A 16,713-nucleotide genomic window follows, 5' to 3' on the forward strand; every position below is an offset into this window, starting at 1 on the left:
AGATTACAAAATTACAAACTACTACCCTAGATTCGGGTACTTGAGAAAACAGAAACTAAGATTACCCAAACCTAAACTTTTCTTAAGGCAGCTAGGTGGCAGAATAGAGAATCGGGCCTGGAGTCAAATAGACTCATCTTGCTGAGTTAAAATTTGGCTTCATACACTTCTAAGCTATGTGACTCAGGTATTCTAAGCTATGTTTAACCTCAGTTTCTTCAACTGCAAAATGAGCTGGAATAGGAAATGAGCAACTATTCCAATATCTTTGCCAAGAAAACCCCAAATGGGATCACGAAGAGTTGTACACAACTTACCATCAATAACAAAGAAAACTTTTCCTAGAAATGGCAGACTGATTAATTAGGAACATAATTAGGAACATAAAAATCTCCCTCTCTAAAGAATACAAGGACAAACAAGAATAACAGCTCACCCTAATAAGCAACATTCTCTTAGTCCATCTTTTCCTAGGAAAATTAACAATGATAGCTAGCATTTACAAATATTATCAAATTTATTCCTCACAATAAACCTAAAAGATAGGTGTTATTTTCCTCATATTACAATTAAGAACACCAAGGCAAAGAGAGGTTAAGTGACTTGCTTAGAATTATATACATAGCTAGTAAATGTCTGAGGTCAAATCTGAACTCAGATCTTCCTGACTTCAGACCCAGTACTCTATTCATTTAAACATATTTACATAAGACTTGTGTTTTACATATGATTCCTCACACCACCCTTCAAGGTATATGCTGTTCCTATAATCTCATTTTTTTTTGTTGCTGTTAGTCAATCAGTTGTGTCTGACTTTGTAATCCAGTGGATTATATAGTCAATGGGGCTTTCTTGGCAAACATAGTAGAATGGTTTGCCATTTCCTTCTCCAGGGGATTAAGGCAACTAAAGGTTAAGTGACTTGCCCAGGATCACACAGCTAGTAAGTATCTGAAGCTTTGAATTTAAGTCAAATCTTCCAGACTCCAGGCTTGTGCTCTATTCACTGAACCATCTGACTGCCTCCTATCTCCGTTTTATAGATGAAGAAATTAAAACTAACAAAGATTAAATGACTTGCCCTGCATCACACAGAGAATAAATTTCTCCAGCAAAATCCAAACCCATGTTCTTCTGATTCAAGAACACATCACTATATCACACTGCCCATATGAAGAGGGAGAAATCGGCAAAAAACTTTTGAACCCATGTCCCTTTTCCAACTGACCGATGTAGTGGCCTTCCACTCGACATTGTATGGTTCCAAGGCCAAGATCCTCTTCAATGGGATACCTGTGAAGAGACCAAAGAAAAGGGAAAATGAAACCACATCAAACAACATAGAGATCAGTCCTGAGAGAACAGAATTCCACTGAGGAAAAGCACAATAGGAGCATATGTTTAGATCTGAAAGGGACTTTACAAAGCTTCTAGTCTAATCTTCTCATTTTGCAGAGGAGGGATAAAAATATTAGCCAGGGAAAATTGGCTGCTAATGAAAGTGAAGCAGTTATGTCCTTTAATCATATTCGTGTTGATACATAGTTGTTCACATGCTGTCTCCTCCATTAGACTGTGAACTGACTTATGGCAATCTACTGTTCCACAGATCCAAAGACATTAGCTTCTGGGATAAGAACTTACTATTTGACAAAAACTGGTGGGAAAACTGGAAAATAGTATGTCAGGTACTAGGCATAGACCAACATCTCACACCCCATACCAAAATAGAGTCAAAACAGATATAGAATTTAGACATAAAGGAAGATTCCATAGAACAATTAACAGATCAAGAAACATTCTCATCTGTTCAGTCTTTGGAAAGGAGAGAAATTTAAGACCAAATAAGAAATAGAGTACATTATAAATTGCAAAATGAATGATTATGGGTATATTAAATTAAAAATGTTTTACAATAATAAAACCAATACAGTCAAGATTAGAAGGAAAACAGAAGGCTGGGAAACAATTTTCATAACTAAGGTTCTAATAAAGTCTAATTTCTAAAATATATAGAGAATTGAATGAAATGTATATTCCCCAATTGATAAATGATCAAAACATATGGACAGTTTGCAAATGAAGAAATTAAAGATATATATATATTCATATTAAAAAATGCTGTATTACACTTTATAGACTATCTATTTATATGAACTAATCCAACCATTCTGGAAAGCAATATGGAATGATGCCCAAAGAACAATAAAACTCATCATACCTTTTGGTCCAATAATACCAATATTAGGTCTATATCCAAAAGAAATCATTAAAAAATGGGAAAAGCCTTAGATATTCCAAAATATTCATAGCAGTTCTTTTTGTAGTGGCAAAGAATTGGAATTTGAAGGGATGTCCATCAATTGGGGAATGACTGAACACATTATGGTATATGAATGTTATGGAGTACTATTGTTCAAGAAGAAACCATGAATGGTCAGATGCTAGAGAAGCATGGAAAGAATTACAGAATGCATGCTGAGAGAAGAGAACAGAACAAGAGAACACTGTACACATTAACAATGACTTTGTGAGTTGATCAACTTTGATGAATGCAGCTCCTCTCAGCAGTTCAGAGAGCTAGGACAAGCCTGGGAGACTTGTTATGGAAACATTAGCCATATTCAAATGAAGAAAACAAAACTGACTATGGCAACCTATTGTTCAACAGATCCAAAGATCTGTCTACAGAATCTGACTAGACATGTTTTTCCTTCCTATATCATAGTTTTCTTTCTTTTCCCTTAGTCCTATTTCCTTATACAGAAAATGACTAATATGAAAACATGTTAAACCAAATGTATATGTACAATTTTCACTAGACTGTTCACTACTGAGGGGAGGGTTGGGAAGGGAAGGTAAAAGAAAATTGTGTAATTTATAAATATACATGTGGATGAATGTTGAAAAATTTTCATAACATGTAACTGGAAAAATAAAAATATCAGTAAGAAAAAACCTCAGTTTACTCATTTGTAAAATGAGCTATAGAAGAAAATGATAAACCATTCCAGTATCTTTGTCAAGAAAACCCCAAATGGGATAACAAAGAGTCAGACATGATTGAACAACAAAAATGAAAAGGAAGCCATGCACATGTTAGAGTAGCAATTATCATCACACATAAGACTATTTTTACCTGAGGCAAAAACAATTAGAGGATAGAGAGGAAGGGAAACAACAGAAGAAATAATCCAAATGTGGATACAATCAAGGAAAGAAAATCTAATATCTGGTGAGGGGTCTATAAGACCTATAAAAGCATATATAGCTACAGAATCCAGGAAAGGGGGTGAAAAAGGAATAGCTGAGTTTTACCACATCTTGAGCCAACAGATGGTTACAAGACAAAGAGTGGATACTGTTTCCCCAGGGAGGAAGCATCTTTCCATGACTAAACTCAAGATATAGTGGAAGAATATTTGATTTAGTGCCAGAGAATCTCATTTTGAATACCAACACTATTTCTTCATTGCTAAAATACAGGGAGGTGGGGAGATGTCATAAGAGAAATGATTATTTACTATTATATTAATAATTGTTAATTAGTATTCAGGAGTTTTATTTCCTCATTCAGGGACCAGACCATGTAGATCAGTCAGCCAACCTCTGAAGGGCATGGCTGATAAAAGAAATTGCCCTAATCCTTGGTATATGTAATCCTTGATCTTGGACAAGGTCCCACCCAACTGTGAGACCTTACTTCTGTTTGAAGTATAAACAGAATCTAAACCTAGATTAATTTCTAACCTAAGGCAATAAGTCCATGTCCTTGTACTCCTCCAATGGACTTTAGGGTGACCTAGGTCATGAAGGAGAGAACCAACCAGAGTGGTCTAGGTAGAGATAGATTCCTTTGTCCATATTTCTAGAGGGAACTGAGTCTCATGATCAAGCCATGTTTTCAGCAGGAAGAGCTAAAAGACATTATTCACTAATTAGTGTTGATTTTCAACTGTCAGGGACATCCCCTTTTCATGTCTTTGTTTTTCATTATTGAAACCACTGGTCATCAATTTGTTGATTATGAGCTAATCTAATCAATAAATTAATTATTAATTACCCAGAAATTATGTTTCTCAGGCTTTTCATTCATCACAATTATAACACCAATATTACCATAACAGAATTATGAGGATCAAGCAATATTATGAAAAATATTTAATAAGTCTTAAGGTATGCTGCAAAAGTGAGTTCATGGTTTTATACACTAGAAAAAAAGGAATGTGTATGTATCCAGACCCTGTATGGGTATGTATGCAGGGATATGGTAATAAATATTCAACAATGTATTCTCCTAGAGGAGAATATGCACTTAACTCCACTTTTAAGTATAATCTACAGAATTATCATTTTCCCCAATACTTTCTTAAATTTAGACAAAATTATCAACTTTCCCAACTTTCTTAAATTTAGATAATCAGCAACACATTAAATCAAGGCCTAATGTCTGATTTCCAAAGTTCAAATGCTCCCATGAGAGTTGACTCTCAAGAGCCACTCCTAGCAGGATCCAGTATACCTCTGTCTGAATATACACCTCTCAAGGTATATATTCCCAAGGAAAGAAAAACTCACCTGTTTCCTGTCTCTCTGTCCACAAGAGAGCAGGGTGTAATCCATTCTTCTCCTCGCACCTGAAGAGTAAGTGGGCTGGGTGAGAAAAGCAAAGAAAAGAAAATGATATCAGAATAGAAGATTTTAGGTGATTACTACTGCCTCCTCTGGAATAATTCCTGAACTGACCTCCATGATAACATCATCTTTCCTAGTGTTTCTAGAACAGGGCTTTTAACCTGTTCAGGGCCATGAAACCCTTTGGCAATCTAGTGAAGCCTTTGGACCCCTTCTCTGAATCATGTTAAGTTTTGTTTTTAATTTATAACCAAAAGAAATGTTTACTAGATCTCAATGTGTTGGGCAAAAATAAATATGTAATTATTTTTTCCTATCCAAGTTCATAGACTCCTAAAAATCTATCTATAAGGTGTAGCTAGGTGTCACAGTAGATAAAGCACCTGCCCTGGAGTCAGGAGTGCCTGAGTTCAAATCCAAGCTCAGACACTTAATAATTGCTTAGCTGTGTGACCTTGGGCAAGTCATTTAGCCCCATTGCCTTAAATTAAAAAAATGTAATCTATCTACAGATTCCAGTGTGCAATCTGATTGAAACCTCATTTTCTAGGAGGACATAGGATGTTGTATGCCTCTTTTTTGGCAGGGGGGTTTGAAAAGCAAAATGATTTACCCAAGAATTTCATAAATGGATACTGAACAAAGAGCAGAATCAAGAGAACATTGTGCACATAAACAAGTAAGTAAGTAAGTATCAACTGTCTGAGGCCGAATTGAATTCAAGTCCTCCTGACTCCATGGCCATTACTATATCCACTGCACCATCTCACTGCTCTGGGAATGTTGCATGATCATAAGAAAGTGAATTCTTGCCCAGAAAACAGTAGTTGAACCTACTTCCCAGATTCTTTTAAATGAAGATAAAAGTGGATAATAGAGAGTAAAAGGCAAGCTGATATTAATGCTAGTCTGAGCTGCACAACCTGAAAAATGGATGCCCTTATCAATCCTACTTTCTATTGCACCATATCCTTTACAGAGTCACATCCTGTTTGAATTAGTCATGGTACCAATATCACTACCCCTGATTGGTGTGCTCAGAAATCAGGATGAGGTAAAACCATAGTCTGCACATAGACCCATACTTTTGGATTCTTCTTTCTTGCTCCAATCATGCCCATTGATCTTTGTTTACACAGGAAAGCCTGCTGGTAACTTCCATACCACAGTTAGCAATGTAGCTACTAAAGACAGTCAACTTATATGCTCTTTTACCAAGGACTAAAATAGAATAAAACTAGAGAGGTAGAATAGAGGAGATGATCAACTGAAGAAGGAGGTTCATCTCTTCTACAGTAATAATTGCTCTCCAGTTGTGAAGAGGAAAATTGAGATTCAATGCACACAAAATGATCACCTAAACATACACATGTAAAATCATGTTCTTTGCCTCATTTATTAGATAATTCCCATTTCACAGACAAAACAAAGCAAAAACCCCACAGAATCTGAATGCTGCAATGTTCATTTTTTTAAAACTTGGCTTAGGTTTTTCCTTTCTGTCCCATAGTTTTCTTTCTTTCCCATTAGCATTAACAAAATGACTAATATATAAACAAGTTAAACACAAATGAACATGTACAACTTTTACTAGACTGTTCATCTCTGAGGGGAAGAAGGGAAGAAAAATGTGTAACATAAATAGGCAAGTGGATGAATGTTGAAAAAACTTTTACAACATGTATTTGGAAAAATAAATATCAATCAAATTTTTTAAAAAAGAAATTAAGTTCATGGATCCAAGGTAACCCCTCACACTATAAAGAGATTTTCTCTATATGTCTCTCTGGGCCTCTATGCCTCTCTGAGTCTCTGTTTCTTGTCTTTCTCTTTGATTTTGTATGTGTGTGTGTGTGTGTGTGTGTGTGTGTGTGTGTGTCTATCTGTCTGCCTTACTGCTTTTCCATTTCTGTCTCTTAAACATGAACTCTCAAGGTTCAGGGATTTCATACTTGCAGGATTCTTCTTCTTCTAAGTAGGCTTCTATTTGGCTAAAGGGTCCTCCCTAAAGAAGTAATGCCAGGTGAAGATGAAGAAAAAAGGACCCACAAGAGCTCAGAAGACAGTGAGTGTTAGTTTTTACAGTAGTCAAAAAATGGAGGAAGCAAAGCTCCACCTTGAGCCCTTTACTTTAGTGACCAAACTTTTTTTTTTACTTTTTTTTTAGGTTTTTGCAAGGCAAATGGGGTTAAGTGGCTTGCCCAAGGCCACACAGCTAGGTAATTATTAAGTGTCTGAGTACAGATTTAAACTCAGGTACTCCTGACTCCAGGGCCGGTGCTCTATCCACTGCACCACCTAGCTGCCCCAAAACTTTTTTTTTAACAGAACAATGTAATCATTTGTACATCTACAAAAAGACACCGGCATAAAAGACTTAAATGAAGAGAGTTGGAAAATGGAAAATTTAAAACTAATGTTTGCAGCCATCTGAGTGCAAATCACTATGAACATTAACCCTGTATATCTCACACTTCCTATTTACTTCAGAAGATGTATTTTAATCCATATATGAATTTAAAAAGTCATCTGAAGTGAGAAAACAAAAAGATTTAAATTCTTTTAAAACATGGGCTAAAGCCATCTTGAGATTATGATTATAAGGAATACCCATGCCTCTATATTGTATATGAGTTTGGGTAGACTTTAAAAAAGAATAGAAATCAGAAGACATGGGTACAATGCAGATTCTATCCACAAATGTGCGGCTAATTAAACTGGTAGTTGAGTTCTTGGGATGCCATCATGTGACTTGACTAGATAAAGCTGAGATGATGAGTCTTTAAATCCTCAGTGGAAGATGGAGCAACCTGACCTGGCAGCTTCCATGGATATTGAAATTCATATTGTAATGCAATGTCATATCATAATGACATATCATAATATAAAGCATTACTCTTGTAATTGTAGTCTCTTGTACTTTACACAAATTTTGAATTAAGAAAGTAATTTTGGCATTTTAATGGCTTCCTGAAAATATATAAACTCAAAGATTTTCCCATTTCCCTCTGTGAGTTGGATCACTATAATAGTATATACAAATGTACACAGTAACAATAAGAAAAAACTAATCTATTAACTAAATTTCAGATTTTACCATTATTTTAAAGTTCATTTCAGCCTAGATGTGGGTTGAGGGGAAAAGCAGGTAAAAGGGTTAAGGGAGAAAATCAACAGATACAATTACAGGGCAATTCTCACTGAGTGCAGAGTGACTAGTTGCCAGTAAATAAATGGATCCATTTAATCGACCAGTTGCAATTACATTAACAAAGTTTGCTGAAGCCCAACTCACTAGGGACCAACTGCAAAGAAGAAAATAACAATTCTGTGCCAACTGCTTTCAATTTATTGCTGTCAGAAAAACCAGTCTAAGAATACATATGTGTCCCCAGTTGAAAACACATACACATACACACAAACACACACACACACACACACACACACACACATTCACAAACACACTTACCTATCAATGTATTCAACATCTTTATCAAGGGTTTCTGTCCTTCCAGTAATAATCCAGCCATGAACTTGAATTAAGTTTCCTGATTATAAAGTAGAAAAAGAAAGAAAAAAATTATGCTTAGGAACTAGATTTAAAGCTAGTGGCACCTATTGCATTCTTTTTTTCTCTTTCATTTATTTCTCTCAGCTACTGACCTACAGACACTATCTTCATCCCCTCTGATAACTCCATTCCCATGATTTCAGTTTTTCATGCTTTCTTTTTTTTCATAACTTGGCTAATGTGGAAGTGTGATTTGCCTGACTTCATATCTAAAATGAACATCATATTTCTTACCTTTTCAATGACTGGGGGAGAGGAGAAAGGGAGGAAGAGAAAGTGGAACTGAATACAAAAATTTTAAATAAATAATCCTTGATCTTTCAGGATTTCAATATCAATGGTTGTAACCATTCAAACACCTTCCCCTCACAGTTTCTGGATCTTCTTACCTCCATCTACCATATGTTCTATCCCATTCCCATCATCCACAAGTAGATTACTACTTGAAAACTCCCACTTGCTTAGAACTTTTCTGCCTCTAATATCCTGAACTCTGAAACTCCTCCTTTGACCACTTCATTGCCTTTCCATTTCTCTCACCTCATTCCTGCCAAACATTTTCTTTGATGTCCTCAATATGTTGTTCTTGTGAATCCTCCATAGTCTATCAGTCCACCAGGACAAGTTTGTCTTCACTTACTTTTCCTCCAAAACTAAGCTTAGACAGTCACTCTATGATCTCATCAGAAACTCCTAAAATCTGTTTAGATCTTGTCTTTCTACCACACCCACCCTGACAATTCCAAATTCTATCATTTTTTCCTATTCCTACTGGGAAGCTGCCATGTGTTCCAAGAGAGTCACATAAATATGCCAACTGATTCCATTATGCTACAATTAGACTGGGACTAGCCCTGTATCTCAACAGTACTTTTACTTATCTCCTACTGCCTGCCTTTTGGATTCTCCATGAGAATTATTCCAAACTTTTTCAACTCTTCTCAAGGTTCTTCAGTTCCTAAGTTCTATTTTCCTATGTTTTCATCAAATATCCTTGCCTTCTACCTTACTAAAATAAAATAAATCTACACGAGTCTCACAGTGGCCAGAAAGGAATGGAATCATGCTGAAATGCTAAAGGGTCTGATTGAACATAGACAATAAAAAAGCAGAAACTAGTCTGAACCCTTCTGGAAAATAATTTCTAGTAAGTCCAGGATTTGAACTCATGACTCTTCACTTTGATTTCTGGAAAGAATAGGACCTCAACCTTGTTTGTTGCCCTTGAAGTAAATAGAATATCCCTGTCCTGTTTCTTCATTTTCCTCTTTGGCAATATGCTAGGTGACCCAGTGGATAGAGCAGTGGACCTGGCATTAGGAAGATCTTATTTCAAATCCCATCTCAAATATTTATTATCTGTATGATGATAGACAAGTCACTGCTGCCCCAGTTTCCCCAATTTCAAAATGAAAATAGTAAAAGTACATACTTGGCAGGGTTATTATGAGGATCAAAAGAGATAATATTTATAAAGCATTTAATACAATGTCTGGTACCTTATAGGTGCTATACAAATGTTAGCTATCAGGGTAGAGCCAACATGGCAGAGAAAAGGTAAGGACTCTATGAGCTCTCCCCCAAACCACTTCAAATACCTTTAAATAATAACTCTAACCAAATTCTAGAGTGGCAGAACCCACAAAAAGATTGAGTGAAACAATTTTCCAATTAGGAAGATCCATGGGAAGAGTCTATCACACCAGGGTTAGAAAGGGCCTGCAACACAGCCCAGGTCCTGCTGGAACAAATCCATTCCAGTAACTCAGGAACAGACTGGGGGCCCTGGGTCCCTAGTAGCAATGGTGGTTTCCAGACTTCTCAGCTCAAGAATTTCTAAGGAGAACTTAAAAGGTCAGCAAGAAAATTCTGCTGCCCTGAGAATGGAGTCTGGTCCAGCACAGGCTTCAGTGCAGATCCATCCCCAGGAACCAGGAGCAGTCCAGGGGAGCCACCCATCAGGGAGACACCTGGCAGCTGCTTCCAGAGAGCTCAGCCCACAGATGGTAAGGAGATTGAAGGAGATTGTTGAGTTCTCTTTGCTATCCCTAAGGCAGAACTCTATGATTTTGCTCAAACTTAGATACAGTGTGTTCTCCACCCTGGAGCTCCACATTAACTAGTTAAAATCTAGTTATAGACTGGAAAAATGAGCAAACAACAGAAGGGGAAAACAAATCTTACCATAGACAATTACTTTGGTCCTATGGAGGATTAAAATACACACTCAGAATATAACAAAGACAAAGATCCTGAATCCAAAGCCTCCAGGAGAAATATGTATTGGTCTTCGGCTATAGAAGAGCTCAAAAAGCTTTTGAAAATCAAGTGAGGGAGGTAGAGTAAAAACTGAGAAGAGAAATGAGGGTGATACAGTAAAATCATGAAAATCAAGTCAGCAGCTTGGTAAAGGAGATTCAAAAAAGTACTGAAGAAAATAACATCTTAAAAACCAGTTTGGGTCAAATGGAAAACAGCAGTCCAAAAGGTCAATGAGGAGAAGAATGCCTTAAAAAAGTCAAATTGGCCAAATGGAAAAGGAAATACAAAAGCTCCCTGAAGAAAATAATTCCTTGAAATATAGAATGGAGGTAAGGGAAACTGATGACTTTATGAAAAAAATAAAGAAACAATAAATCAAAGTCAAAAGAATGGAAAACTAAAAGAAAATGTGATATTTCTCATTGAAAAAACAACTGTCCTGGAAAACAGATCCAAGAGAGATAATCTAAAAATTATTGGACTACCTGAAAGTCATGACCAAAAAAAAAATACCCTAGACTTCATTTTTCAAGAAATTCTCAAGGAAAATTGTCTTGGTATCTTAGAAGCAGAGGGTAAAATAGAAACTGATCACCTCCTGAAAGAGATCCCAAAATGAAAACTGCCAGAAATATTATAGCCAAATTTCAGAACTCCCAAGTCAATGAAAAAATATTACAGAAATCCAAAAAGAAACAATTCAAATATTGTGATGCAACAGTCAGGATAACACAAGATTTAGAAACTTCTATATTAAGGGTTCTTAGGGCTTGGGATATGATGTTCCAGAAGGCAAAAGAGTTTGGGTTACAGCCAAAAATAAACTATGCAGCAAAACTAAACATCCTCTTTCAGAAGAAGAGATACATTCAATGAAATAGGGGACTTTCAGACTTTCCAGATGAAATGATCAGAGCTGAACAGAAAGTTTGATCTCCAACTACAGAACTCAGGTGAGGCATAGGGAGAGTGGACAGGAATGGAAAATCATGAAGGACTTAATGATGTTGAACTGCCTGTATTCCTGCATGAGAAGATGATACTGATAACTCATATGAGTTTTTTTACTATTTTGAAGTACCCAAATTAACAATAAAGGATAAATGAAGACAGATAATATCTGCATCTAGGGAAAAAAACTGCTAAATAGAAGAATAATGTATATATGTGTGTATATATATATATACACACATATATACATATGTGCACACATAAATACATATAACATGATCACATAAATAAATCATTTTTGGGGTAGTTAGAAGAAGCATATATGAACAAGGCACATGATAGAGTTGAATTTGAAAGTATAAGATATTTAAAAAGATGGAATTAATGGGGAAGAAAGGAAAAGAAGGGATGTAATGGGCTGTTATTTCACATAAAAAAGGCAAGAAAAAGCTTTTGCTGGGAAGTAGAAGAGGGGGAAGGTTAGGGGGAATGAATGAACCTATCATCAGAAATGACTCAGAGAAGGAATAACATACACATTCAATTAGGTATAGAAATTTATCTTATCCTAGAGGAAAATAAAAGAGGTAGGGGATGGGAGAAAGGGGACAGGGGAAAGGGAGGGATGATGTAGGTGATAGAAGAGAGGGAAAATGGTAGGTGAAACAAAACACTAGGGACAGAGAGAAAGGAGGTGGGAGAGAATAAGATTGAGGGTAATACAGCTAGCAAAAGCAACTATGAGGAAAAAATGTTGAAGCAATCTGTCTGATGGACTTATTATGAATGCCATCCATCCTAAAGACAAAGTTGATGGTGTCTGAATACAGTCTGAAACATATTTTTTCTCACTTTATTTTTCTTGAGTTTCTCTTTCTTTGTGAAGGGAGGGTATGCTTACATTAACACATGACAATTGTAGTAATGTTTTTCATGGCTACACATTTTTAACCTATACAAAGTAACTTACTTTCTCAATGGAGGAAGTAGGGTATAAGGAATGGAGAGTATTTGGAATGCAAAGTTTTGGAAGTAAATGTTGAAACTTGCTCTTTTGTATTTAGGTGAGAGAAAAAAATTTTAAATAAAATAAATAAATGTTTCATAAGTGCTAGCTATTATTATTATTAATACACATACAACTACTTCCTTTCACTCACATAGAAAATAAAGCATTAGCTTTCCTTCTAGAAGGTATTTTATTTTTCTTTTATGGAATAAAACAAAACTTTCCTATAATAGCATAATAGGAAAAAAAAGTTTATACATGAAACTACAAATCTATGATGTACAACTTGTTATTCCTTTTAAATATATAATAAAGTTAATGTATAAATTTCTTTTATTTTCTTTTTTTGCTCCCCTCCATTGATCCTAGAGATGACTACCATTAGATACAAATATATGTGTTTGTATATATATATATGTGTGTATATGCGTGTGCATATATATGTATGTGTATATATGCTTATGTACTTGCAAAATTATTTATATGATCATGTGTTATATGTATTTATGTGTGCAGATATGTATACTAAATTATTCTTCTATATAGCAGTTTTTCTATAGATGCAGATAATAACTTTCTTCATTTATCCTTTCTTGTTAATTTGGGTATTTAAAATAGTCAAAATGACATTCATTCAAAGACTTTCTTGAGTCAATATTGCCGTGACTTCACCTAGTTCTGCTCATTTCACTCTACTTTATTTGTGTTAGTCTTTCAATGCTTTTCTACATCATTTCTTATAGTACAGTAATATTCCATCACAATCATATACCACAACTTGTTCAGTCATTTTCCTATTCATGAATATCCCTACAATTTCCAATTCATCACCACCATGAAGTAAAAGTTATTTTACTATGGTTGTCCCAGCACATTAAGATATCTGGTCCACTTTAACCTTGATTACAAATTCTCTGTTCAGGAATTTGAGCACTCAGATATTCAAGTCTGAAGGTTTGATATAACCCAACTTGAAACTCTTCAACTTCTCTCTTCTTCCATTCTTTCTGCCTCTTTTGGCACTACCTTATTCTTACCCAACATCTCAATAACAGATATCCCTCTTCCCACTCTTTCACTGAACATTTAATTCCATCTTCCTCTAGAACCTTGCTATACCAATTATTTCATCTCTTTCTTACAACCTTAATTTTTTCTTTGTTAAATGGATCCTCTCCTTAGTCTACAAGCATAAATTTAGATTCAGATTACACACACACACACACACACACACACACACACACACACAGACAAAGAGCCCCTCTAATCAAATTTTCTTCATTTTTTAAACAGAGGTCAAAAGAGGTTAAGGGACTTCCCAGTGTCTGGAGTTAGTGACTAAGGTAATATTTGAACTTAGATTTTCTAGGTTCCAAGACCAGTTTTTTAGCCATTATACCATGCTGCTTTTTGCTTCTTAATCATGCCTCTCATATTTTTCCTTCCTTAGAGAGATTTCCTGGTACATAATGGGCACTTATAAGTGCTTTCTAAATGAATGATGCTAAAACTAATTTATTAATTGCCAATAAATATAAAATAAATGAATGAATGAATGTTTGCTGATTGATTAGAAAGAAAAATAAATCTTCCCTAAACTCTGCTGCACAATGAAGCAATAATTCCATTTCTCTATTTCTCTTGTTGTTCAGTCATTTTCAGTCCAGTCCAAATCTTTTTGACCCTATTTAGGGTTTTCTTGGCATACACACTAGAGTGGTTTGCCATTTCCTTCTCTGACCCACTCTACAGATGAGGAAACTGAAGCAAATAGGGTAAAATGACTTGCTCACTGTCACACAACTAGTGTCTGAGATCAGATATGAATTTATGAAGAGGCCTGGCACTCTATCCACTTCAGCACCTATTTGCCCATCTCTACTCCCTGTCACAGAAAAATCTTTTCTTTACTGCCTCCATTCTTTTCCCTCTTGGTGCCTATAATCTGGTCTCTCTATCTCTATTCTTTTAATAATGACTCCTTCCTTAGAGTTCACAATGGCCTTCTAATTTCCAAATCCAAAGACCTTTTTTCAGTCCTTATCCCCTGAACCTCCATGCAGTATATACATATGCTCTTCTCTAAAAATCCTTCCATCCTTGTACTAGGTGATATTATATTCTATTAGATTACTTCTTTCCACTCCTGTTCTGATTCTTTCACTGGTTCCCCTTCTTTTACCCACCCTCTAAATGGGGGCCTTCTCTGAAGTTTTGACCAATGCTTTCCATTCCCCTAAATACTTTTTTACCTTAATAAAATCATCCTATAATTTCTGTGTTAATGATTCATTCTCCCCTTCTCCAAAACTTAGTCCCAAATTTTATCTCGTTCTAGATATCTCCAACCTAGATATCCCAATATCTCAAATCCAGGCAGTATAGTGCAGTAAGTAGTACAATAAACATTTATCAGTGTTCTGCTAAACACTGGTAGAGACAGAAAATATCAAGACATAATTTTTTAATTGATATTTTATTTTATTTTTCCAATTTCATGTTATGAAAGTTTTTCAAAATTCACCCACATGCATATGCATATTTTTAAGTTACATAATTTCCTTCTACCCTCCCTTCCAGCCCCCTCAATGGCAAAAGGTAAATACTGTACATACACATTTGTGTTTAACATGTTTACAGACTAGTTCTTTTTGGTATGAGGAATGAGGATTAAGGGAAAAGAAAGAAAACCATGAGATAGGAAAGAAATACATAAGAGAATTTTTAAAAAGTGAATAAAGTGTTCATTCAGATTCTGAAGAGTTTTTTGTTTTGTTTTGCTTTGCTTCCTCTGGATGGGGATAATGTTGTCCATGACCAGTCTCCTAGGGGTATCCTAACTCTATTGAGTTCACTTTCAAAGTCTGTTTCTCTTTCTAACTTCAATAATTTTGTTAGGGGCATCACCATTTTCCACTCAGAATGGAAAACTCATGGTCATCTTGAACATCATCTCCCTTGTCCTGTAGAACCTTTCATTTACTTATTATTCTAGATAGATTGTAGAGATCAGAAAAACTGACTGGCTGTTTGGGGCTTTATTTATTTTTTATCACTTTAAGGTTGTGAAGTAGTTGTGAAGTAGTATATAACTTTTTTTTAACTGGAGCCTCAAAACACATGTGAGAAGTACTAGAAATAATATTTTATGTCCATTTTACAGAAGAGAAAATTGAGACTCATACAGATAAAATGACTTAATCTAGATCAGACAGCTAGCAAGCACTGGAGACAGGATTTGGATCCAGATTTTCAGACACTAAGTTCAACACTCTTTCCATGATGACATGCTTATGTTCGCTATCCCACTTCAAATCCCTATTAGGTTTCTTTTTTTAAAAAAATGTGTTTTATTTTGACTTAACATTTATAGATTAGTCCTATTTCATGAGAGGTCTATGTAAAACAGCCAAGTAAAACTATTAATTCAGTGACCTCAATTGAAAGTGCAAGCAAGATCAATTACCCCATTCTATTTTTTTTAATTAACAGAAATTTATTTCTTTCCTTCATACTTGCTATACTTTAGGAGGACAATACTAATTTCTTGTGATATATATATGCATTATCAAACAAAATTAATTCCCTCAGTGGTTATATACAAAATGTGTCCCATTCTGATTTCAAAAAGACAGAAACTGATTATAGCAGTGGAACTAGGGATAGGCAAGTTAGATAGCAACCAAATACAAAGTGCACACATAGAGGGTTCTAGGAAGAAAGCCTTTTAACATCATTTTTTATAAATTCATATATTTTAATTTCACTCTCCCAGACATATAGACATTTATTTAGTGATGTCAGGTCTCATGTAGCACAATTTTTAAACCTTGCCTAAGGCAAACAAACCTTTTGTCCCAACTCTGTTCCCAGGAGGTGGAAAAAAGATGGTATAAAAAAGAGAAATAGGGGCCCAGAATCCAATTTTATTTATTATAATTCCTGCCCTCAATCAGGTGTAGAGATGTGTTACACACACCAAATTGTTCATTATAGGAATATGCTATTCCATATGAATTTTAATAGACTAAGTTAGAGGAAGGAGGAGAGAGAAAGACATAATATCGTTTCTTTGCTTTTCATCCAATTGCCTAGCTTTCTTGGGCATGTTAAACTATGACTTAGAGCTCCTAATATGTCCTTTGTTTTCAAATATCAGGTTACTACCCAAGACAGATTAATGGCTAGGCTGGACTAAGGTGCCAATAGGGAATTGATTGTCACAGTGGAGAACTTTTAACCACATACTGAAATGCAAATATTAATGAAACTTCCTCTGGGCCGA

At 35.3% G+C, this 16,713-nt stretch overlaps 1 protein-coding gene across 8 annotated transcripts in view; it reads right to left on the reverse strand.

Moving 5' to 3' along the window:
- PKHD1 (PKHD1 ciliary IPT domain containing fibrocystin/polyductin) overlaps nucleotides 1–16,713 on the reverse strand; it is a 657,820-nt gene that overhangs the window by 613,145 nt on the left and 27,962 nt on the right. For all 8 annotated transcript variants that reach the window (XM_074237180.1, XM_074237175.1, XM_074237181.1 and 5 more), the window contains exons 7-9: nucleotides 8,105–8,183; nucleotides 4,579–4,653; nucleotides 1,229–1,293 (exon numbers count right to left, since the gene is read on the reverse strand). In XM_074237180.1, the coding sequence (XP_074093281.1) occupies nucleotides 1,229–1,293; nucleotides 4,579–4,653; nucleotides 8,105–8,183 (219 nt within the window). The remainder of the gene's footprint in view (nucleotides 1–1,228; nucleotides 1,294–4,578; nucleotides 4,654–8,104; nucleotides 8,184–16,713) is intronic.

Source organism: Macrotis lagotis, chromosome 5 (assembly GCF_037893015.1).
Source record: "Macrotis lagotis isolate mMagLag1 chromosome 5, bilby.v1.9.chrom.fasta, whole genome shotgun sequence".
Lineage (NCBI taxonomy): Eukaryota > Metazoa > Chordata > Mammalia > Peramelemorphia > Peramelidae > Macrotis > Macrotis lagotis.